The sequence below is a fragment of the Scyliorhinus torazame genome, chromosome 9 (genome assembly GCF_047496885.1).
Source record: "Scyliorhinus torazame isolate Kashiwa2021f chromosome 9, sScyTor2.1, whole genome shotgun sequence".
Classification (NCBI taxonomy): Eukaryota; Metazoa; Chordata; class Chondrichthyes; order Carcharhiniformes; family Scyliorhinidae; genus Scyliorhinus; species Scyliorhinus torazame.
Genome location: NC_092715.1, coordinates 273,399,556 through 273,424,447, shown reverse-complemented (window position 1 = coordinate 273,424,447; position 24,892 = coordinate 273,399,556). Strand labels below are relative to the sequence as shown.

The 24,892-nt window shown below is 48.5% G+C and overlaps 1 protein-coding gene across 3 annotated transcripts in view; it reads right to left on the bottom strand.

Moving 5' to 3' along the window:
• Positions 1–24,892, bottom strand: part of LOC140429922 (ADAMTS-like protein 1) — a 489,170-nt gene that overhangs the window by 255,869 nt on the left and 208,409 nt on the right. For all 3 annotated transcript variants that reach the window (XM_072517517.1, XM_072517518.1, XM_072517519.1), the window contains exon 6: positions 11,684–11,758. In XM_072517517.1, coding sequence (XP_072373618.1) covers positions 11,684–11,758 — 75 coding nt within the window. The remainder of the gene's footprint in view (positions 1–11,683; positions 11,759–24,892) is intronic.

Here is a 24,892-nt window from a genome sequence, read left to right as displayed (position 1 = left end):
GGAGAGAAAGATAGCACTCACAGCAGCATTCTGTAGAGTGAGATAGCACTCACAGCAGTGTTCTGGAGAGAGATATCAATCATAGCAGTGTTCGGGAGAGAGAGGTAGCACTCACAGCAGCATTATGGAGAGAGAGATAGCACTCACAACAGTATTCTGGAGAGAGAGAAAGCACTCACAACAGCATTCTGGAGAGAGAGATAGCACTCACAGCAGCATTCTGGAGACAGAGATAGCACTCACAGCAGTGTTCTGTAGAGAGAGATAGCACTCACAGCAGTGTTCTGTAGAGAGAGATAGCAGTCACAGAAGCATTCTGGAGAGAGAGAGAGATAGCACTCACAGCAGCATTCTGGAGACAGTGATAGCACTCACAGCAGCATTCTGGAGAGAGAGATAGCACTCACAGCAGCGTTCTGGAGACAGAGGTAGCACTCACAGCAGTGTTCTGGAGAGAGAGATAGCACTCACAGCAGTGTTCTGGAGAGAGAGATAGCACTCACAGCAGTGTTCTGGAGAGAGAGATAGCACTCACAGCAGCATATGGAGAGAGTTAGCTGGATACTTTTTCCGTTCTGGCAGAACCAAATCTGAAACTTTGGGCCTTTGCAAAGCACACTAATGAGATAATATCCAATCACCACCTGTCACCAGGCAGAGCTCAGCCTTTTGGGCCAATTCATTGATAACCAGCCAATCAATCAAACCAAGTCCCAACCCATCGCTTGCACTAAATGTCTAAATGTCTGCAGCTCCAGTTTAAACTATCCTGTAGCTTCTGGAATCTTCTGCCTGAATTAAAGACGCATGTCCATTAATCATCCACCGATCCAAATAAGAAAGCAAAATAAAATACAAGAAAGGGGAAATAAGCAGAATAAACAGGAAGGCCCCTTTACACATTCAAGAGCTGAGCTTCAGCACCGGGGATATCCTCGCGACCAAAGGGTGAGTGGGTGGATCAGGGGAGGGCAACTGAGCACCGTCACCCCAATGTTCACACAGGGGTCTGGGGTCTGGTGTCCGGGGTCTAGGGTCTAGGGTCTGGGGTCTGGGGTCTGGGTTCTGGGGTCTGGGTCCAGGGTCTGGGGTCTGGGGTCTGGGGTCTGGAGTCTGGGGTCTGGGTACAGGGTCTAGGGTCTGGGGTCTGGGGTCTAGGGTCTGGGGTCTGGAGTCTGGGGTCTGGGTTCTGGGGTCTGGGTCCAGGGGTCTGCGCTCTGGGGTCTGGGTCCAGGGTCTGGGGTCTGGGGTCTGTGGTCTGGGCCACGTAAGGGTGGGGCGGTTTGGGGGATTTGAGTGTCCCAGGATGGAAGCCCTAACTGATTGTCGGTCTCTCACCTTCTCCAATCCCTTACAGATACCACAATGGTTGGTGATGCCGGTCCCACACAGGTGGCCCTCGCAGTGCTGGTGGCAGCCCAGGCGGCCAGACGCCAGAGAAGGCAGCAGTGTCAATGCAGGCTGGAGGCGGCACCCCATGTGTAGGAGACTACCCCACACCCTGAAGACCTGGTCACCCATCAGGCTGAGGAGGAACCCAGAGGGGGATGCCAGCGACAGCCCAAGGTGTACTGGCATCGTTGGTATTACTTGGGCCTCATTATATCGGGTCACTGCCTCCGCACTGGCATCATAAGCCAGGACCTCAACGGGTACCCCTTATACCCCAAGAGCCAACCCATCATCCTGGGACTGTCCTGGAAGATCTCGGAGTGTCCCAGGACATGGACAGCATGTGTCACAGGAGGCTCGGTCACAACAAGGAGACAGTGCGACACTTGTGCCACATCCCCACGGACCTGGTACCCTGTGGAGGAGGAGGACACATTGCTCCCAGTGGCCATGAAGGTCAGTGCAGCCTGAATCTTTATGCCACCGTTACATTCCAGGGCTCAAGTAGTGATGACTTGTGTGGCATTTCACAAACTACAGCCCATAAGTGTATCCGTGAGGTCACAGATGCCCTGTGTTCCCGGGCAGCTGGCTATATCATTTCATTTCATTTCATTCATTCATCAACTTTGAACTGAACCAGACCCACCAAGATGCCCAGGCTGCAGGATTCTCTGCCACCGCCGGTAATTGATGGCACACATATCGCCCTGCACGCATCGTGGCATCAGGGGGTGGCACCAACAGGATGAATGTTCACCTTGTGTGCGACCACCACCTCCAGATTTACCCCCGTGTGCGACCACCACCTCCAGATTTACCCCCGTGTGCGACCACCACCTCCGGATCATACCCGTGTGCGACCACCACCTCCGGATCATACCCGTGTGCGACCACCACCTCCGGATCATACCCGTGTGCGACCACCACCTCCGGATCATACCCGTGTGCGACCACCACCTCCGGATCATACCCGTGTGCGACCACCACCTCCGGATCATACCCGTGTGCGACCACCACCTCCGGATCATACCCGTGTGCACACTTCCCTGGGTGGTGGTGGGGGCAGAACAACTCCGGCTGGCCCGGCCTCATCAGATGGAGATCCTGTGAGACAATGGGCATGTGTATTCAGGAGGAATTTCTCATTCAGTATGTGGATGGACCGACTAGAGAGGGGGCAAAACTTGACCTCGTCTTGGGAAATAAGGAAGGGCAAGTGACAGAAGTGCTAGTGAGAGATCACTTTGGGACAAGTGACCATAACTCCATTAGTTTTAAGATAGCTATGGAGAATGATAGGTCTGGCCCAAGAGTTAAAATTCTTAATTGGGGCAAGGCCAATTTTGATGGTATCTGACAGGAACTTTCAGAGGTAGATTGGGGGAGACTGTTGGCAGGCAAAGGGACGGCTGGTAAAATGTGTTAACCAGGGTTCAGGGTAAGCACATTCCCTTTAGAGTGAAGGGCAAGGCTGGTAGAAGTAGGGAACCCTGGATGACTCGAGATATTGAGACTCTGGTCAAAAAGAAGAAGGAGGCATATGACGTACATAAGCAACTGGGATCAAGTTGATCCCTTGAAGAGTATAGAGATTGTCGAAATAGAGTTAAGAGGGAAATCAGGAGGGCAAAAAGGGGACATGAAATTGCTTTGGCAAATAATGCAAAGGAGAATCCAAAGAGCTTCTACAGATACATAAAGGGAAAAAGAGTAACTAGGTACAGAGTAGGGCCTCTTAAGGATCAACAAGGACATCTATGTGCAGAGCCACAAGAGTTGGGTGAGATCCTGAATGAATATTTCTCATCGGTATTCACGGTGGAGAAAGGCATGGATGTTAGGAAACTAAGGGAAATAAATAGTGATGTCCTGAGAAGTGTGCATATTACAGAGGAGGAGGTGCTGGAAGTCTTAAAGCGCATCAAGGTAGATAAATCCCCGGGACCTGATGGTATGGAGGGAAAATCTTATGAGGAAAGGCTGATGGACTTGAGGTTGTTTTCGTTGGAGAGAAGAAGGTTAAGAGGAGACTTAATAGAGGCATACAAAATGATCAGGGGGTTAGATAGGGTGGACAGTGAGAGCCTTCTCCCGCGGATGGAAATGGCTGGCACGAGGGGACATAGCCTTAAACTGAGGGGTAATAGATATAGGACAGAGGTCAGAGGTAGGTTCTTTACGCAAAGAGTAGTGAGGCCGTGGAATGCCCTACCTGCAACAGTAGTGAACTCGCCAACATTGAGGGCATTTAAAAGTTTATTGGATAAACATATGGATGATAATGGCATAGTGTAGGTTAGATGGCTTTTGTTTTGGTGCAACATCGTGGGCCGAAGGGCCTGTACTGCGCTGTATCGTTCTATGTTCTAAATGTATCCCAGGATGTTGTGGGAGGCTAGGGAGGAAATTGCGGGTCCCCGAACAGAGATATTTGAATCATCGGCAGCCACAGGTGAGGTGCCTGAAGATTGGAGAGTGGCGAATGTTGTGCCCTTGTTTAAGAAGGGCAGCAGGGAAAAGCCTGGGAACTACAGACCGGTGAGTCTAACGTCTGTAGTAGGTAAGTTGCTAGAAGGTATTCTGAGAGACAGGATCTACAAGCATTTAGAGAGGCAAGGACTGATTCGGGGCAGTCAGCATGGCTTTGTGCGTGGAAAATCATGTCTCACAAATTTGGTTGATTTTTTTGAGGGGGTGACCAAGAAGGTAGATGAGGGCAGTGCAGTAGACGTTGTCTACATGGACTTTAGCAAAGCCTTTGACAAGGTACCACATGGTAGGTTGTTGCAGAAGGTTAAAGCTCACGGGATCCAGGGTGAGGTTGCCAATTGGATTCAAAATTGGCTGGACGACAGAAGACAGAGGGTGGTTGTAGAGGGTTGTTTTTCAAACTGGAGGCCTGTGACCAGTGGTGTGCCTCAGGGATCGGTGCTGGATCCACTGTTATTTGTGATTTATATTAATGATTTGGATGAGAATTTAGGAGGCATGGTTAGTAAGTTTGCAGATGACACCAAGATTGGTGGCACAGTGGATAGTGAAGAAGGTTATCTAGGATTGCAACGGGATCTTGATCAATTAGGCCAGTGGGCCGACGAATGGCAGATGGAGTTTAATTTAGATAAATGTGACGTGATGCATTTTGGCAGATCGAATCAGGCCAGGACCTACTCAGTTAATGGTATAGCGTTGGGGAGAGTTATAGAACAAAGAGATCTAGGAGTACAGGTTCATAGCTCCTTGAAGGTGGAGTCGCAGGTGGACAGGGTGGTGAAGAAGGCATTCGGCATGCTTGGTTTCATTGGTCAGAACATTGAATACAGGAGTTGGGACGTCTTGTTGAAGTTGTACAAGACATTGGTACGGCCACACTTGGAATACTGTGTGCAGTTCTGGTCACCGTATTATAGAAAGGATATTATTAAACTAGAAAGAGTGCAGAAAAGATTTACTAGGATGTTACCGGGACTTGATGGTTCGAGTTATAAGGAGAGGCTGGATAGACTGGGACTTTTTTCCCTGGAGCGTAGGAGGCTTAGGGGTGAACTTATAGAGGTCTATAAAATAATGAGGGGCATAGATAAGGTAGATAGTCACCATCTTTTCCCAAAGGTAGGGGAGTCTAAAACTAGAGGGCATAGGTTTAAGGTGAGAGGGGAGAGATTCAGAAGGGCCCAGAGGGGCAATTTCTTCACTCAGAGGGTAGTGAGTATCTGGAATGGGCTGCCAGAGGTAGTAGTAGAGGCGGGTACAATTGTGTCTTTTAAAAAGCATTTAGATAGTTACATGGGTAAGATGGGTATAGAGGGTTATGGGCCAAGTGCGGGCAACTGGGACTAGCTTAATGGTAAAAACTGGGCGGCATGGACTAGTTGGGCCGAAGGGCCTGTTTCCATGCTGTAAACTTCTATGATTCTATGGTCAGTGGGAGGGAAGGATCATTTTGTCTGACGGGTCGGCTGGGTGAAGGGACAGTTTATCCCCACCCCTGTGGTGCAGACCAACCTCACTGTCGGTGGCTGCTCTCTCCTCGGGCATGCCCGCAATCTCCAGGGCCCGTTTCTCAGAGGGGGTAAGGATGCATCAGGGGAGTCTGCAGCAGGTGGTATGTGTGGGCACTGCACCTGGGCATGAAGAGGTTGTGCTGGTGGGTGCTAGGGGGGTGCTGAGGAACAAGCACGGAGATTGGATGTGGGGAGGGTGCGAGGTGACAGCCAGTGGAGTGTGGGGGAGGGGACGGGTTTGGGAATCTGAGGGCTGGCAGGCGGAACTGATGCCAGGAGAGAGATGGTAACTTACCGTCGCTGCTCAATGGAGGTCAGTGGCCTCCCGACATTGGACGGCAGTCCTGCTGGTCCACGCTGCCCACAGTGACAGCCACTGCCTCCCAGGCGGCATTGCTGACCCTGCTACTGGGCCTCCGACCCCCTCGGGTCTGAGGCCTGTCCAGGTCGGCATCCCCAAATCGCGGAGCAGGCCTGTGTGCTGCCATGCTGGTGTGCTGACTGGGCGTGAGTGGGGAGGGAGCGATTAAAAGTAGCTCCCCCTTGTTAGCGGCGGAAAGCTGAGGGGCAGCCTGCTGAGACAGCCAGTGATGGCGAGAAGCTCATGGGGGCTGATTTCCAGCGCAAAGTGCCGTTAAATACGGGTCGCGATCTCGAGGAACAACCCGACAATCGCATCCAAAATTACACTGAGAAATGTTTCCGTTAAACCGCGCTCAGAATATCTGCTCATTATCACCTTGTTGTTTGTGGCAGTTTCCCGGTTTGTGGCAGTTTCCCGGTTTGTGGAAGTTTCCCGGTTTGTGGAAGTTTCCCGGTTTGTGGAAGTTTCCCGGTTGCTATGTTTTGGTGTATTTTGGTAAATTCAATGAGCAGGGTCAGTGAATTTTAATAAATACATTTTTATTCAAATTTTCAACATTTTAACATTTGTACAACACACAAATCGAACTCCAACGCCACCCCCGCTCGTCCCCACCCCCACCCCCACAGACTGCCCCCCCATCCTGACGGCAACCAGATCCCAAAATTCAAGACAATCTAACCCCACATCTGGTGGACCATCTGTCACTCTGCCTGTCTCTCAGTCTGTCCCTCTGAGTCTGTCCCTCTGTCTGTCCCTCTGTCTGTCTCTCTCTGTCTGTCCCTCTGTCTGTCTCTCAGTCTGTCCCTCTGTCTATCTCTCTGTCTGTCTCTCTCTGTCTGTCCCTCTGTCTGTCTCTCAGTCTGTCCCTCTGTCTATCTCTCTGTCTGTCTCTCTGTCTGTCTCTCAGTCTGTCTCTCTGTCTGTCCCTCTGTCTGTCCCTCTGTCTGTCCCTCTGTCTGTCCCTCTGTCTGTCTCTTTCTGTCTGTCCCTCTGTCTGTCTCTCAGTCTGTCCCTCTGTCTGTCTCTCTCTGTCTGTCCCTCTGTCTGTCTCTCAGTCTGTCCCTCTGTCTATCTCTCTGTCTGTCTCTCTGTCTGTCTCTCAGTCTGTCTCTCTGTCTGTCCCTCTGTCTGTCTCTCTGTCCCTCTGTCTGTCTCTCAGTCTGTCTCTCAGTCTGTCCCTCTGTCTGTCTCTCAGTCTGTCCCTCTGTCTGTCTCTCAGTCTGTCCCTCTGTCTGTCCCTCTGTCTGTCTCTCAGTCTGTCTCTCTGTCTGTCTCTCAGTCTGTCCCACTGTCTGTCTCTCTTTCTGTCCCTCTGTCTGTCTGTCTCTCTGTCCCTCTGCCTGTCTCTCTGCCTATCTCTCTGTCTGTCCCTCTGTCTGTCCCTCTGTCTCTCTCTCTGTCTGTCCCTCTGTCTGTCCCTCTGTCTCTCTCTGTCTCTCTCTGTCTGTCCCTCTGTCTGTCCCTCTGTCTGTCCCTCTGTCTGTCTCTCGGTCTGTCTCTCTGTCTCTCTCTGTCTGCCTCTCTGTCTGTCTCTCTGTCTGTCCCTCTGTCTGTCTCCCTTTCTGTCTCTCTGTCTGTCTCTCTGTCTCTCTCTGTCTGTCCCTCTGTCTGTCTCTCTGTCTTTCTCTCTCTCTGTCCCTCTGTATGTCCCTCTGTCTATCTCTCAGTCTGTCCCTCTGTCTATCCCTCTGTCTATCCCTCTGTCTGTCCCTCTGTCTATCGCTCTGTCTGTCCCTCTGTCTGTCCCTCTGTCTGTCTCTCTGTCTGTCCCTCTGCCTGTCTCTCTGTCTGTCTCTCTTTCTGTCTCTCTCTGTCTGTCCCTCTGTCTGTCCCTCTGTCTGTCGCTCTTTCTGTCCCACTGTTTGTCCCTCTGTCTGTCCCTCTGTCTGTCTCTCTGTCTGTCCCTCTGTCTGTCTCTCCGTCTGTCCCTCTGTCTGTTGCTCTTTTGTCCCTCTCTCTGCCTGTCTCTCTGTCTGTCTCTCTTTCTGTCTCTCTCTGTCTGTCCCTCTGTCTGTCCCTCTGTCTGTCGCTCTTTCTGTCCCACTGTTTGTCCCTCTGTCTGTCCCTCTGTCTGTCTCTCTGTCTGTCCCTCTGTCTGTCTCTCCGTCTGTCCCTCTGTCTGTTGCTCTTTTGTCCCTCTCTCTGCCTGTCTCTCTGTCTGTCTCTCTTTCTGTCTCTCTCTGTCTGTCTCCCTGTCTGTCCCTCTGTCTGTCCCTCTGTCTGTCGCTCTTTCTGTCCCACTGTTTGTCCCTCTGTCTGTCCCTCTGTCTGTCTCTCTGTCTGTCTCCCTGTCTGTCCCTCTGTCTGTCCCTCTGTCTGTCGCTCTTTCTGTCCCACTGTTTGTCCCTCTGTCTGTCCCTCTGTCTGTCTCTCTGTCTGTCTCTCTGTCTGTCCCTCTGTCTGTCCCTCTGTCTGTACCTCTGTCTGTCCCTCTGTCTGTCCCTCTGTCTGTCCCTCTGTCTGTCCCACATTGCTCGCAGCTCTCCTCCACCCCTTCAAACAGCCGGCTGACCCTCTCCTTCGTTATGTGCACCCCGTAGGGCAGCAAGGTGGTGCAGTGGTTAGCACTGCTGCCTCACGGCGCCGAGGTCCCAGGTTCGATCCCGGCTCTGGGTCACTGTCCGTGTGGAGTTTGCACATTCTCCCCGTGTTTGCGTGGGTTTCGCCCCCACAACCCAAAGATGTGCAGGGTAGGTGGATTGGCCACGCTAAATTGCCCCTTAATTGGGAAAAACGAATTTGTTACTCTAAATTTATAAGAAAAAAAAAGTGCGCCCTGTACACCACTTGTAATTGAATCAACCCTAGCCTTGCACACGAGGTCGAGGTATTAACCCTTTGCAGCACTTTGTATCATAATCCTCCTCCAACACCACCTCCAAATTTTAGAACAAAGAACAATACAGCACTGGAACAGGCCCTTCGGCCCTCCAAGCCTGTACCTGCCATGATACCAACCTTTGCCAAAACCCTCAGTGTCATGATATTCAGGTAAACATTATGGTGCAAACATACAGACATACTGATGGACAGATCAACGGACCAATCAATACACACACAACACCACAGCCAATCAGAGGCAAGAGCATACACACTATAAAACAGGGAACACGACACTTCCCGCCCATTACAGCAGGAGATAGCTCAGAGCACAGAGCTCACAGCAAGCGACTCAGACATTCACCATGTGCTGAGTGCTTCTCCAAGATAGTGTCAGGGCTGGGTCCACAGGTTAGAGGGTAATGAACGAACCACAGTAACCAGTTTACCACTGTAAATATTGTTAGTAATAAAACTGAGTTGTGCCATCCGCAACCGTGTTGGTTCGTCTGTGTAGCAGAGAACACAACACGACACTCAGCACTTCCACCTCCCTCTATACTAATCCTATCCATGTGTTTGTCAAGATGCCTTTGAAGGGGGGGGGGGTTCAGCGATGACACCTCTTGAAACTGAATCGTTAGCATGCCACTAGAGTAGTGTTACATAAGTTATTTTTTTAGCCTTTTGAACGCCGTTAATGTAACTGCTTCCACAACCTCCCCTGGCATTGCGTTCCAGGCACTCACCACCCTCTGTGTAAAATGCCTGCCTCGCACATCTCCTCTAAACTTTGCCCCACGGACTGAGGACTGACCCCTCCACCCTGGGAAAGAGTGCCTGCCTATCCACTCTATTCATGCCTCTCATAATCTTGTAGACCTCTATCAGGTCCCCCCTCAACCTCCGTCTTTCTATTGAAAACAGTCCAAGTCTATTCAGCCTCTCCACATAGCTAACACACTCCAGACCAGGCAACATCCTGGTAAACCTCCTCTGCACCCTCTCCAAAGCCTCCACAGCCTTCCAGTAGTGTGGCGACCAGAATTGTGCGCAATATTCCATGTGCGGCCGTACCAACGTTTTATACAAATGTAGCATGACTTGCCAGTTTCTATACTCGATGCCCCGTCCAATGAAAGCGTTCCGTCTGCTTTCTTGTCTTCCTTCCACTTGGCCTTAATTCCTTCCATGGACTCCTTGTCCTCCTCCAAAATCCTACCGTAGATTTCCGAAATGACCCCATTCTCCAGCTCTCCACGACAGCACCTCCTCCAACAACGAGGAGCAAGTTCCCACTGGAAAGTTCGGAAAAACCTTTCTTGCGAAATTCCGCACCTGCAGATACCTAAAACCCTCCTCACGCTGGAGCCCAAACTTCACCCCAGCTCCTCCAAACCTGCAAACCGCCCTCCAAAATCAGATCCTTCATCTCTTTCACCCCTTTCTCCTCCCATCTCCGAAAACTTGCATCCATCCTCCCCGGCTCGAACCCATGATTCCCTCTTATCGGCATCACGCTCGACCCCGTCCTCACTTGAAATGCTGTCGGAATTTTCACCAAACCTTCAGCGTGGCCACCACCACAGGACGATCCGAATACTTCCCCAGGGCGAACGGCAATGGCCCCGTTGCCAGTGTCCACGACCCCACCCCTTACAGGAACCCGCCTCCATCCGCAGCCACCATGCCTCTGTCTCCCTACTCCAGCCCCACACCTTCTCCGCATTCGCCGCCCAGTGCAACAAGTTGGGAAGAGCCAAACCTCCTCACTGCCGCCCCCTCTGAATCACCACCTTCGCTATCCTGGCCAATTCCCTGCCCACACAAATGATCAGCTTGTCCACCCCTCGAACGAATGGCTTTGGCAACAAGGCCGGCAGACACTGGAACAGGAACAGGAACCGTGCCAAATGTTCATCTCTACAGCCCGCACTCGCCCTGCCAGTGACAAGGGGGGACTATCCCATCGCAGCAAGTCCCCCTTCACCTTCCCCAACAGGCCCATGAAATTAAACTTACAAAGTTGTGCTGAGTCCCACGCCACCTGCACCCCCAAAAACCTAAACTGACTTGTCACTACCCGAAATGGCAACCCTCCCCCTCCAGCCCCTGGAGAGGACACCACAAAATATTCACTCTTCCCTAAATTTAACTTATACCCCAAAAATGCCCCAAATTTCCTTGGCAACCCCATTATGTCCAGGGCCAATGAGTTAAAGGGCTTCCCTATTCCATATTTCCTCAAAGTTTGAACTTTCAATTCCCTTCTAACTTTAAACTCGGTGGTACAAAATAGATGGAACCCACAATAACTGAACAATATTTTTCACTGTTTTTGGAAACTTATGCTGAATTCCCCAACAAGTTCAATGTATCTCCTTCCACCTTAATTAACGTTTCTGCCGCATGTTGAAACAGACTGAGGTACTGTTGAATGGTCCAGAGAAGCTCAGTCACTGCAGAATATTCCCAAACCTACTCTTCAACAAAGATGAAACAAATTTCAGTGCTTCCTCTGAAGATGATCTGAGGAAAAGCCATTTGTTTTTGTGTCGTTTGTAAGCGCTGGAGAGGAGGTCACATATGCAACTTTAGTTAACTTTGACATGCAAGATTCTGCCGACGTTTCCATAATTGCTTTTAAAGAGATGGTCACAAACCGACGAGAATCCAGAGATTTTGATGGATCTGATCCAATATCTAACTCCAAATGTGAGGGAGTTTCAAAGTAATATTTAGTTTTGAAAAATCTATCTGGAAGAAAACACATCCTAGAGATGTTACAGATGCTCAGATACAAACGCTTGACATTGAATTTACTCTTCGATCCATTTAGACTAACAGAGAGGAGCGTTTATCTGTTTTCAATGTAAACCAGCAGCAATTCACCATCATCACAAACACATCATCACTGAAACATGATAATAAAAAGATGATTGCAATGTGCAACAGATGTTATCTATGATTACCACAGGTGGAAGATTAGAACTAACTATTGTTCAATATTTTCCATGACATCTTTAGGAGGATCAAAAGAAACAGCAACAAAACACAGGTTTAAAAGATTTCAGTCGCAAAACTGGTGCACACTTACACAGATGGTCTGGGCCTTTGAGTACGATTCGGACGTGCCGACTGCCATATGGAACGGCAATGACCGTGTCATCCACTGGGGAGAGAAATTTGAAGAATGAGACATTTTGACGGGAGAAGTATCTGGGAGGAAAGTTTCTGATATGTGTTAAAATGATGGACACCTTTTAAAAATAATCTTTTTTCCACTTTACCTGGGCTGCACTGGAATACTTAGAGACCTGTGTCCCCAGATAAACAAACCCCTTCATTGTTCCTCCTTCACTAATGCACCACCGAATATGGAGAGAGATTGTGAGCCCTCATCTCTGTCCGTAAGAAAGACGGTGTGGACTTAAAACCCGGAGAGAATCGAAAAACGTGATTCTCTCTGGCACGGTTGGAATTTGCAACCCCCCCACCGCACCCCCAGTCGATTTGTGCGAATCGCGCCACAGGAGCCCCAGACCCTCATGTTGATACATTAGCATGTCATCAGCAAACACTCTCTCCAGACCCTCCCCTTCATGGGATATCCACCGTGCACCAGTGCGATGTCACATCACTGTCATTTACAACAGGTTTACACACATGTGAACCTGGCGGCCTCACCTCTGTGGGGGGCGATATCGGAGGAGGGCGTCAGGCAGCCATGAATCTCCAGGGTCTTCGCTGTTCAGGGTGCACCAGAGAGAATGTGGGAGACACAGATAAGTTCAACTAGAGGGTGGGCTCAGTAAGAAGTCTTACAACACCAGGTTAAAGTCCAACAGGTTTGTTTCGAACCACTAGCTTTCGGAGCACTGCTCCTTCCTCAGGTGAATGAAGAGGTGGGTTCCAGAAACATTTATATAGACAAAGTCAAAGATGCAAGACGATACTTTGAATGTGAGTCTTTGCAGGTAATTAAGTCTTTACAGGTCCAGACGGAGCAACTGGAGAGAGGGATAATCGCAGGTTAAAGAGGAGTGAATTGTCTCAAGCCAGGACAGTTGGTAGGATTTCGCAGGCCAGATGGTGGGGGATGAATGTAATGCAACATGAATCCCAGGTCCCGGTTGAGGCCGCACTCATGTGTGCGGTACTTGGCTATAAGTTTCTGCTCGGCAATTCTGCGTTGTCGCGCGTCCTGAAGGCCTCCTTGGAGAACGCTTACCCGAAGGTTGGGGTTCAGTCTCTCACTCTCTGGGGAGGGGTCGCTAGCAAGCCTTACCTTCCAATCACTTTGGGACGCCCCTTGCCTTAGGGAGTTTGAAGGCCGGCATGTAGGCGTCCGGTCCTCTGTCTTCATTGCTGGTCTTGTGCCCAAGTTATCACTGAGGGAGTGCCCATCCTTACTGGGGGTTGGAATGGGGGGAGGGGGTGAATACAGAGGTTCAGTACTGGGGGCGGCTGTAAAGTCCCTGGGTGGGGTCCCATGAAATCCATTGATTACAGGCCCAGTTTACTCGTCTTCTCATCCCAGGACAATGTCCCCATCCCAGGACAATGTCCCCATCCCAGGACAATGTCCCCATCCCAGGACAATGTCCCCATCCCAGGAGAATGCCCTCATCCCAGGACAATGTCCCCATCCCAGGACAATGTCCCCATCCCAGGAGAATGCCCCCATCCCAGGACAATGTCCCCATCCCAGGACAATGTCCCCATCCCAGGACAATGTCCCCATCCCAGGAGAATGCCCTCATCCCAGGACAATGTCCTCATCCCAGGACAATGCCCTCATCCCAGGACAATGTCCCCATCCCAGGAGAATGCCCTCATCCCAAGAGAATGTCCCCATCCCAGGACATTGTCCCCATCCCAGGAGAATGCCCTCATCCCAGGAGAATATCCCCATCCCAGGACACTGTCCCCATCCCAGGAGAATGCCCTCATCCCAGGAGAATGCCCCCATCCCAGGATAATGTCCCCATCCCAGGACAATGTCCCCATCCCAGGAGAATGCCCCCATCCCAGGATAATGTCCCCATCCCAGGACAATGTCCCCATCCCAGGAGAATGCCCCCATCCCAGGACAATGTCCCCATCACAGGAGAATGCCCCCATCCCAGGACAATGAATGTCCTCATCCCCAGACAATGTCCCCATCCCAGGAGAATGCCCCCATCCCAGGACAATGTCCCCATTCCAGGAGAATGCCCCCATCCCAGGACAATGAATGTCCTCATTCCCGGACAATGTCCCCATCCCAGGAGAATGCCCCCATCCCAGGATAATGTCCCCATCCCAGGATAATGTCCCCATCCCAGGACAATTAGAATTAGAATTTACAGTGCAGAAGGAGGCCATTCGGCCCATCGAGTCTGCACCGGCCCTTACAAAGATCACCTTACCCACGCCCATGTATCTACCCTATCCCCGTAACCCAGCAACCCCCGCTTAACATTTTAGGACACTCAGGGCAATTTAGCACGGCCAATCCACCTAACCTGCACATATTTGGACTGTGCGAGGAAACCGGAGCACCCGGAGGAAACCCACGCACACACGGGGAGAACGTGCAGACTCCGCACTGACAGTGACCCAGCTGGGAATCGAACCTGGGACCCTGGAGCTGTGAAGCAATTGTGATAACAACTGTGTCACTGTGCCGCCCCCATCCCAGGACAACGTCCTCATCCCAGGAGAATGCACCCATCCCAGGGCAACGTCCTCGTCCCAGGATAATGTCCCCATCCCAGGACAATGCTGCCATCCCAGGACAATGTCCCCATCCCAGGACAATGAATGTCCTCACCCCCGAACAATGTTCCCATCCCAGGACAATGTCCTCATGCCAGGACAATGTCCCCATCCCAGGACAATGTCCCCATCCCAGGACAATGTCCCCATCCCAGGACAATGTCCTCATGCCAGGACAATGTCCCCATCCCAGGACAATGTCCCCATCCCAGGACAATGAATGTCCTCATCCCCGGACAATGTCCCCATCCAAGGAGAATGCCCCCATCCCAGGGACAAATCTCGTGGACTTTTGCTGTGTTGCGCCCAATGCATGAATGAGGTGGATTTAAATAAAACATTAAATGCATATTGAATTGAAGGAATTTTGGTCACTCCTGGTATATTTCCCAAAGAGTCAAGTCAGGTTTTTAAAGCTGCTTTGCATTTTCAAACCTTTTAATCGCTGCTTAACGTTGTACTGGTGAAAGGATTCACTGACAACAATAAATTCTGACAAATTCCATAATGCAGTCATTCTTTTCCATAAATGAATGTTCCAATAATCTTAAACATGGTGATATCGGTGTTTAAAAGCATTTGGTGCAGGTGAGTACAGCTTGTTGGATTCAAAGATTCAGAATGCCCACCAGATAGCCAATGGGGTCTTGAGGGTTCAGGCTCAGTGGCTGCATCCTCTTGGTGGGTGGGTGTCATATTTGCTGCCAGCGGGAGGAGCACAGAGGTTGGCTCTGGTGGTAGAATTGTCCCATCTATTGGGTTTGTGTGCAGCCTATAGAGACACAGGGACAATATCAACTGCCCCAGATTATTGACATCCCTCCAAAACCAGACAGCCAGAAGCAAGTAAAGGCTGAATCAATTAAGTCCTGATGTGGAGATACCGGCGTTGGACTGGGGTGAGCTCAGTAAGAAATCTTACAACACCAGGTTAAAGTCCAACAGGTCTGTTTCGAATCACTAGCTTTCGGAGCGCTGCTCCTTCCTCAGGTCCTGTGCTCCGAAAGCTAGCGTTTGAAACAAACCTGTTGGACTTTAACCTGGTTTTGTAAAACTAATCAATTAAGTAACATACATGTCCATCCTTTTTTCCTGCAGACATTCCCATGTTGGTGCACAGCTACTGTTTGCCTTCCCTTTCCTTTCCCAAGTGATCACTCAGTGGCCGGAATTCTCTGACTGGTGAGATTCTCTTTTCCCGCCGGCAGCGCATCCCGCCTGCGGGATTTCCAGCGACGAGGGGCGGCTTCAATGGTAAATCCCATTGACAAGCAGCGGGATTAGAGAATCGCGCCATCAGTGAATGGCGTGGGGCTGAGAAACACGCGGCTGGAGGGCTGGAGAATCCCTCCGATGGTGTCTGAATCGACACAGTGACATGGAGAAATCGACACCGGGGAGTTTGATATCCCCTCAGTACCCGAAATCCATCTGTGCATCTTCCAGCTCAAACATCAGCAAATGAATTTCCCTCAAGCCCATGCACCATTTGCAGTGTCTCCAGTTAGATTGACTAATCTCAACACAAGTGCGCTGTCAAATCTGGAACAAAGCAGGCCAGCAGCGCGGTTCGATTCCCGTACCAGCCTCCCTGAACAGGCGCCGGAATGTGGCGACTAGGGGCTTTTCACAGTAACTTCATTTGAAGCCTACTTGTGACAATAAGCGATTTTCATTTCATTTCATTTCATTGATGCTTAGTTTAGTTCAGTACCACTCTGGAAAACACAATTACCATTTAATTCAGCACAAAGTATGTCGCTCCCTCCTGCTTCAACTTTGTGAGTGTTAATGTTTGAGAATTTAAAATTCCCATCCTTGTTTACAAAATCACTCCCTAGCTCTAAAACATCCTCTGAATATCTGTGCTCCCCTCATTCTGTTCTTGTGAGGATCCAGACTTTAATCTTTTCACTAGATAGTGGCCATGCCTTCAGTTGCAAAGGCCTCAAGCTTCATTTCCTCCCGAAACCACTCCATCACTCTCCCTCTCTGATTGTAAACATCTCCAGAAATCCTCTCCCTTTGAATAAGCTAGTGTGGCTTAAATTCTATTTCATAGTTTTTGTGAGACGTGCCCGAAGATGCTTTATTACAGTAAAAGCATCGAATCAATACAAGCTGGTTGTTGCTGTTGAAATTGAAATCAATTAAACTTGGTAAGTACTTGGAATTAATTGGCTGGCAGGAACAGAGATACATTGTTGAGAAATTGTCCATTTTTCATGTGGTTTAATGTGAATAGTTTGATTTGATTTCTTCCACAGCGATTGCTTTCACATCGCTTCTCTGTGACAGCTAAAAACACTCATTTTATGCTTTTTATACAATTCAATATCCAACCACATCTACATGTCCGTCCAAATCAGAATTTAGGTAGTTAGGAGATAATTAAAAAGTAGGACCTCAAAGGTAGTAATCTCAGGATTGCTACCAGTGCCACACGACAGCCAGAGTAGAAATTCAAGAATAGTCAGAATGAATACGTGGCTTGAGAGATGGTGCAGGAGGGAGGGGTTCAGATTTTTGGGACATTGGAACCGGTTCTGGGGGCGGTGGGACCATTACAAATCGGATGGTCTACACCTGGGCAGGACTGGAACCAATGTCCTAGGGGGTGCTTTTGCTAACACTGTTGGGGAGGTTTTAAACTAATGTGGCAGAGGGATGGGAACCAGATTAGGAAGTTAGAGGTCAGTAAAGAGGCAGCATCTAAAGCCAATAAGGTACTAGATAATAAACTCAATGTGACTAAGGGGAAGAGTAGACATGGAAGAGATGATGAACGCAAAGGGACAGGTGGTCTAAGGTGCATTTGTTTTAATGCGAGAAGTGTAGCAGGTAAGGCAGATGAATTTAGGGCTTGGATTAGTACCTGGGAATATGATGTTATTGGTATTACGGAGACTTGGTTGAGGGAAGGGCAAGACTGGCAACTAAATATCCCAGGGTATAGATGCTTCAGGAGGGATAGAGAGGGAGGTAAAAGGGGGGGGGAGTTGGATTACTATTCAGAGATGATATCACAGCTGTGATTAAGGAGGGCACGATGGAGGATTCGAGCACTGAGGCAATATGGGTAGAGCTAAGAAATAGGAAGGGTGCACTAACATTGTTGGGACTTTACTACAGGCCTCCCAAAAGCCAGCGTGAAGTAGAGGTACAAATATGTAGACAGATTATAGAATAATGTAGGAGCAATAGGGTGGTCGTGATGGGAGATTTTAACTTCCCCAACATTGAATGGGACTCATGTAGTGTTGGAGGCGTTGATGGAGCAGAATTTGTAAGGAGCATCCAGGAGAGTTTTTTTAGAGCAGTATGTAAATAGTCCAACTCGGGAAGGGGCCATACTGGACCTGGTATTGGGGAATGATCCCAGCCAGGTGGTTAAAGTTTCAGTCGGTAATTACTTTGGGGATAGCGATCACAATTCCGTAAGTTTTAGAATACTCATGGACAAAGACACGAGTGGTCCTAAAGGAAGAGTGTTAAATTGGGGAACGGCCAAGTATAACAAAATTCGGCAGGAGCTAAGGAATGTGGATTGGGAGCAGCTGTTTAAGGGTAAATCCACATTTGAAATGAAATGAAATGAAAATGAAAATTGCTTATTGTCACAAGTAGGCTTCAAATGAAGTTACTGTGAAAAGCCCCTAGTCGCCACATTCCGGCGCCTGTTCGGGGAGGCTGTTACGGGAATCAAACTGTGCTGCTGGCCTGCCTTGGTCTGCTTTCAAAGCCAGCGATTTAGCCCTGTGCTAAACAGCCCCAGTGGGAGAAATGTGGCAGTCTTTTAAGGAAAGGTTGAATAGAGTGCAGGACAGACATGTCCCTGTGAAAATGAGGGATAGAAATGGCAAGATTAGGGAACCATGGATGACGGGTGGAATTGTGAGACTAGCTAAGATGAAAAAGGAAGCACACATAAGATCTAGGCGACTTAAAACTGATGAAGCTTTGGAGGAATATCGGGAAAGTAGGACAAATCTCAAACGCGCAATTAAGAGAGCCAAAAGAGGTCATGAAATATCTTTGGCTCACAATGTTAAGGAAAATCCCAAAGCCTTTTATTCGTATAGAAGGAGCAAGAGGGTAACTAGAGAAAGGATTGGCCCACTCAAAGACAAAAGAAGGAATTTATGCGTGGAGTCAGAGGAAATGGGTGAGATTCTTAATGAGTACTTTGCATCGGTATTCACCAAGGAGAGGGACATGACGGATGTTCAGGCTATGGGTGGATGTTTAAATACTCTAGGTCAAGTCAGTATAAGGAAGGGGGAAGTTTTGGGTATTCTAAAAGGCATTAAGGTGGACAAGTCCCCAGGTCCGGATGGGATCTATCCCAGGTTATTGAGGGAAGCGAGGGACGAAATAGCTGGGGCCTTAACAGATATCTTTGCAGCATCCTTGAGCACGGGTGAGGTCCCGGAGGACTGGAGAATTGCTAATGTTGTTCCTTTGTTTAAGAAGGGTAGCAGGGATAATCCAGGAAATTATAGGCCTGTGAGCTTGACGTCAGTGGTAGGCAAACTTTTGGAGAAGATACTGAGGGATAGGATCTATTCACATTTGGAAGAAAATAGACTTATCAGTGATAGGCAGCATGGTTTTGTGCAGGGAAGGTCATGTCTTACAAACCTAATAGAATTCTTTGAGGAAGTGACAAAGTTAATTGATGAGGGAAGGGCTGTAGATGTCATGTACATGGACTTCAGTAAGGCGTTTGATAAAGTTTCCCATGGCAGGTTGATGGAAAAAGTGAAGTCGTATGGGGTTCAAGGTGGATGGATAAAGAACTGGCTGGGCAACAGGAGACAGGGAGTAGTGGTGGAAGGGAGTGTCTCAAAATGGAGAAAGGTGACTCGTGGTGTTCCACAGGGACCCGTGCTCGGACCACTGTTGTTTGTGATATACATAAATGATCTGGACGAAGGTATAGGTGGTCTGATTAGCAAGTTTGCAGATGATACTAAGATTGGTGGAGTTGCAGATAGCGAGGAGGACTGTCAGAGAATACAGCAAAACATAGATAGATTGGAGAGTTGGGCAGAGAAATGGCAGATGGAGTTCAATCCAGGCAAATGGGAGGTGATGCATTTTGGAAGATCTAATTCAGAGTGGACTATACGGTCAATGGAAGAGTCCTGGGGAAAATTGATGTACAGAGAGATCTGGGAGTTCAGGTCCATTGTACCCTGAAGGTGGCAACGCAGGTCGATAGAGTGGTCAAGAAGGCATACAGCATGCTTGCCTTCATCGGACGGGGTATTGAGTACAAGAGTCGGCAGGTCATGTTACAGTTGTATAGGACTTTGGTTAGGTCACATTTGGAATACTGCGTGCAGTTCTGGTCGCCACATTACCAGAAGGATGTGGATGCTTTAGAGAGGGTGCAGAGGAGGTTCACCAGGATGTTGCCTGGTATGGAGGGTGCTAGCTATGAAGAAAGGTTGAGTAGATTAGGATTGTTTTCGTTGGAAAGACCGAGGTTGAGGGGGGACCTGATTGAGGTCTACAAAATTATGAGAGGTATGGACAGGGTGGATAGCAACAAGCTTTTTCCAAGAGTGGGGGTGTCAATTACAAGGGGTCACAATTTCAAGGTGAGAGGGGGAAAGTTTAAGGGAGATGTGCGTGGAAAGTTTTTTACGCAGAGGGTGGTGGGTGCCTGGAACGCTTTGCCAGCGGAGGTGGTAGAGGCGGGCACGATAGCATCATTTAAGATGCATCTAGACAGATATATGATCAGGTGGGGAGAAGAGGGAAATAGATCCTTGGAAAATAGAAGACAGGTTTAGATAAAGATCTGGATCGGCGCAGGCTGGGAGGGCCGAAGGGCCTGTTCCCGTGCTGTAATTTTCTTTGTTCTTTGTTCTAAACTGTGAGTATCAGGTGATCAAAAGCACATCCATGATCAGCACATTAAAAAGTTACAAATGTACAAAGTGCACATGGTATTCTTGGCACGTTTTCAGTTTGTCAGAATTGATCCATGAACACGAACAACAAGAGAGAGATTGGTGAAAAGTAGCAGAATGGTGCTCAGGAAATCATCGCCTTGGCAGAATCACCTGTGGAAAGCTCATCCTTAACTACTCACCTGTCAGCACCTGAACAACATCTTGTGATGAAAACTAAAGAGCCATTGGAGCAGAAGAGATGTTTTTCTGGGATATTGAAACCATTGAAGGCAATGTGGAATTGGACAACTGTACAAGAGAGTATTCCATCACACTCCTGACTTATGCCTTGTAGATGGTGGACAGGCTTTGGGGGGGTTCGGAGGTGAGTTATTCGCCTTGGGATAATAAGTTCATAATTTATAGGAGCAGAATTAGGCCACTTGCCCCATCCTGTCATAACTGATCTGTTCCATATCTGTTATCCACAATGCTGGGTTCCTGGCCTTTGACCTGCTCTGGTAGCCACAGTATTAATGTGGCTAGTCCAGTTCAGTTTCTGGTCAATGGTAACCCCCAGGATGTCAACTGTGGGGGTTTCAGCAATGGTAATGCCATTGAATGTCAAGGCTCAGTGGTCTGAAAAGGAAGGAAAGAAGGAAAGGAGGATGTATTAATAGTTATAACTAAGAGAGCAGGGATAAATCTAGATGATTCTGAAATTGACATTCCTCAAAATAGGTTGGACAACGAGGAAGTAATACGAACTTTGGGTAAATTACTGAGCTAGCTTCTGGAGGATAATCAAAGTGACCTCAAAGAATTATTCCAGTCACATGGAGCTATATATGCAAACAAACTGGGAAGTACAAAGGTGATTATACATGATGTAGATGTAGGAAATTCTATTCCAATCAGACAGCATCCATAAAGACTGAATCCACTAAAGTTGTCACAGGTACAAAAGGAGTATCAAATTGAAGAAAAAAGCATACAAGTGGCAAAGATCAGTGGGAGACTAGAGGACTGGGAAATCTTTAGGGGGCAACAGAAAGCTACTAAAAAAGCTATAAAGAAGAGTAAGATAGATTCTGAGAGTAAACTTGCTCAGAATATAAAAACAGATAGTAAAAGTTTCTACCAATATATAAAACAAAAAAGGGTGGCTAAGGAAAATATTGGTCCTTGAGAGGATGAGAAGGGAGATTTAATAATGGGAGATGAGGAAATGGCTGAGGAACTGAACAGGTTTTTTGGGTCGGTCTTCACAGTGGAAGACACAAATAACATGCCAGTGACTGGTGGAAATGAGGCTATGACAGGTGAGGACCTTGAGATGATTGTTATCACCAAGGAGGTAGTGATGGGCAAGCTAATGGGGCTAAAGGTAGACAAGTCTCCTGGCCCTGATGGAATGCATCCCAGAGTGCTAAAAGAGATGGCTAGGGAAATTGCAAATGCCCTCGTGATAATTTACCAAAATTCACTAGACTCTGGGGTGGTCCCGGCGGATTGGAAATGAGCAAACGTGACACCACTGTTTAAAAAAGGAGGTAGGCAGAAAGCGGGTAATTATAGGCCAGTTAGCTTAAATTCGGTAGTAGGGAAGATGCTGGAATCTATCATCAAGGAAGAAATAGCGAGGCATCTGGATGGAAATTGTCCCATTGGACAGACGCAGCATGGGTTCATAAAGGGCAGGTCGTGCCTAACTAATTTAGTGGAATTTTTTGAGGACATTAACAGTGCGGTAGATAACGGGGAGCCAATGGGTGTGGTATATCTGGATTTCCAGAAAACCTTTGATAAGGCGCCACACAAAAGGTTGCTGCATAAGATAAAGATGCATGGCATTAAGGGTAAAGTAGTAGCATGGATAGAGGATTGGTTAATTAATAGAAAGCAAAGAGTGAGGATTAATGGGTGTTTCTCTGGTTGGAAATCAGTAGCTAGTGGTGTCCCTCAGGGATCAGTGTTGGGCCCACAATTGTTCACAATTTACAGAGATGATTTGGAGTTGGGGACCAAGGGCAATGTGTCGAAGTTTGCAGACGCCACTAAGATGAGTGGCAAAGCAAAAAGTGCAGAGGATACCGGATGTCTGTAGAGGGATTTGGATAGGTTAAGTGAATGGGCTAGGATCTGGCAGATGGAATATAATGTTGAAAAATGTGAGGGTATCCATTTTGGTAGGAATAATAGCAAAAGGGATTATTATTTAAATGATAAAATATTAACACATGCCGCTGTGCAGAGAGACCAGGGTGTGCTAGTGCATGAGTCACAAAAAAGTTGATTTACAGGTGCAGCAGGTGATTAAGAAGGTAAATGGAGTTTTGTCCTTCATTGCTAGAGGGATGGAGTTTAAGACTAGGGAGGTTATGCTGCAATTGTATACAGTGTCAGTGAGGCCACATCTGGAGTATTGTGTTCAGTTTTGGTTTTCCTACCTGAGAAAGAATGTACTGGCGCTGGAGGTTATGCAGAGGAGATTCACTAGGTTAATCCCAGAGCTGAAGGGGTTGGATTATGAGGAGAGGTTGAGTAGACTGGGACTGTACTCGTTGGAACTTAGAAGGATGAGGGGGGATCTTATCAAAACATATAAAATTATGAAGGGAATAGATAGGAGAGATGCAGTTGTTTCCACTGGCGGGTGAAAGCAGAACTAGGGGGCATAGACTCAAAATAAGGGGAAGTAAATTTAGGACTGAGCTTAGGAGGAACTTCTTCACCCAAAGGGTTGTGAATCTATGGAATTCCTTGCCCAATGAAGCAGTACAGGCTCCTTCATTAAATGTTTTTAAGATAAAGATAAATAGTTTTTTGAAGAGTAAAGGGATTAAGGGTTATGGTGTTCGGGCCAGAAAGTGGAGCTGAGTCCAAAAAAGATCAGCCATGATCTCATTGAATGGTGGAGCAGGCTCGAGGGGCCAGATGGCCTACTCCTGCTCCTAGTTCTTATGTTCTTATGTTCTTATGTTCTTATGTAAAACACGCTTAAGAATTATATCATTGAAGTGAGCTGCAGTGATTGGAGTTCACCTATTGTGATGGTACCAAAACCAGATGGAACACAACAATTGTGCGTGGACTATAGAAGTCAGTTATTAAGTCAGATTCATATCCTATTCTTCGTTTGGAAGACTATTGAAAAGGTGAGACAAGCAAACTGTATTACCAAACTTGACTTATTAAAGCAATACTGGAAAGTACCTTCATTGGAAAGGGTGAAGTAAGTTTCAGCTTTTGTAACGCCAAATGATCTGTATCAATTTAAAGTCATGCCATTTGGAATAAAGAATACACCAGCAACATTCCAAAGACTAAACAATAAGGTCATCTCTGGACTACGCAATTGTGCCATGTACATTGATGATCTGGTGAGTTCAGTCAAACATGGAGGGAGCATTTGGAACAGGAATTGTTCGATCAACTACAGGAGGCTGGCTTGGGGAAAATCTTGGCTAAAAGTGAATTTGCAAAAGCTCCAGTCACATCCTTAGCCGTACAGTTGGACATGGTCAGGTGGCCTAAAGGAATGGGAAAACAAAAGCTATTCGGTGTATGTGAGAGAGAGGGTGTGTGTACGTTTGAGAGAGAGGGCATGTGTGTGTTTGTGTGTGTGAGAGAGAGAGACGTGTGTGTGTGTGAGAGAGGGGGTGTGAGAGAGAGAGAGGTGTGTGCGGGTGAGAGAGAGAGACGTGTGTGTGTGTGAGAGAGGGGGTGTGTGAGAGAGGGGGTGTGTGAGAAAGAGAGGTGTGTGTGTGTGAGAGAGGGGGTGTGAGAGAGAGAGAGGTGTGTGCGGGTGAGAGAGAGAGACGTGTGTGTGTGTGAGAGAGAGAGGAGGGGTGTGAGAGAGGGTGTGTGTGTGTGAGAGAGGGTGTGTGTGAGAGAGAGGTGTGTGTGTGTGAGAGAGAGGGTGTGTGTGAGAGAGGGTGTGTGTGAGAGAGAGAGGTGTGTGTGTCTGAGAGAGAGGCGGTGTGTGAGAGAGAGAGGGGTGTGTGTGTGAGAGAGAGAGGGGTGTGTGTGTGTGTGAGAGGTGTGTGTGTGAGGGAGAGAGGGGGTGTGTGAGAGAGGGTGTGTGTGAGAGAGAGAGGTGTGTGTGCCTGAGAGAGAGGGGGGGGTGTGAGAGAGAGAGAGGTGTGTGTGTGAGTGAGAGAGGTGTGTGTGTGTGAGAGAGGGTGTGTGTGTGAGAGAGGGGGTCTGTGTGTGAGAGAGGGGGGTGTGAGAGAGAGGGGGTCTGTGTGTGAGAGAGGGGGGCGAGAGAGAGAGGTGTGTGTGTGTGAGAGAGAAAGGGTGTGTGAGAGAGAGGAGTGTGTGTGTGTGGGGAGGGGTTTGTGTGTGAGAGAGAGGTGTGTGTGTGAGAGAGAGAGGTATGTGTGTGAGAGAGGGGGGTGTGAGAGAGAGAGGTGTGTGTGTGTGGGGGCAGGGGTTTGTGTGTGAGATAGGGTGTGTGTGTGTGAGAGAGAGAGGTGTGTGTGTGAGAGAGAGAGTGGGTGTGTGAGAGAGAGGTGTGTGTGTGGGGAGGGGTTTGTGTGAGAGAGTGGGTGTGATAGAGAGAGGTGTGTGTGTGAGAGAGAGAGGGTGTGTGAGAGAGAGGAGTGTGTGTGTGTGGGGAGGGGTTTGTGTGTGAGAGAGAG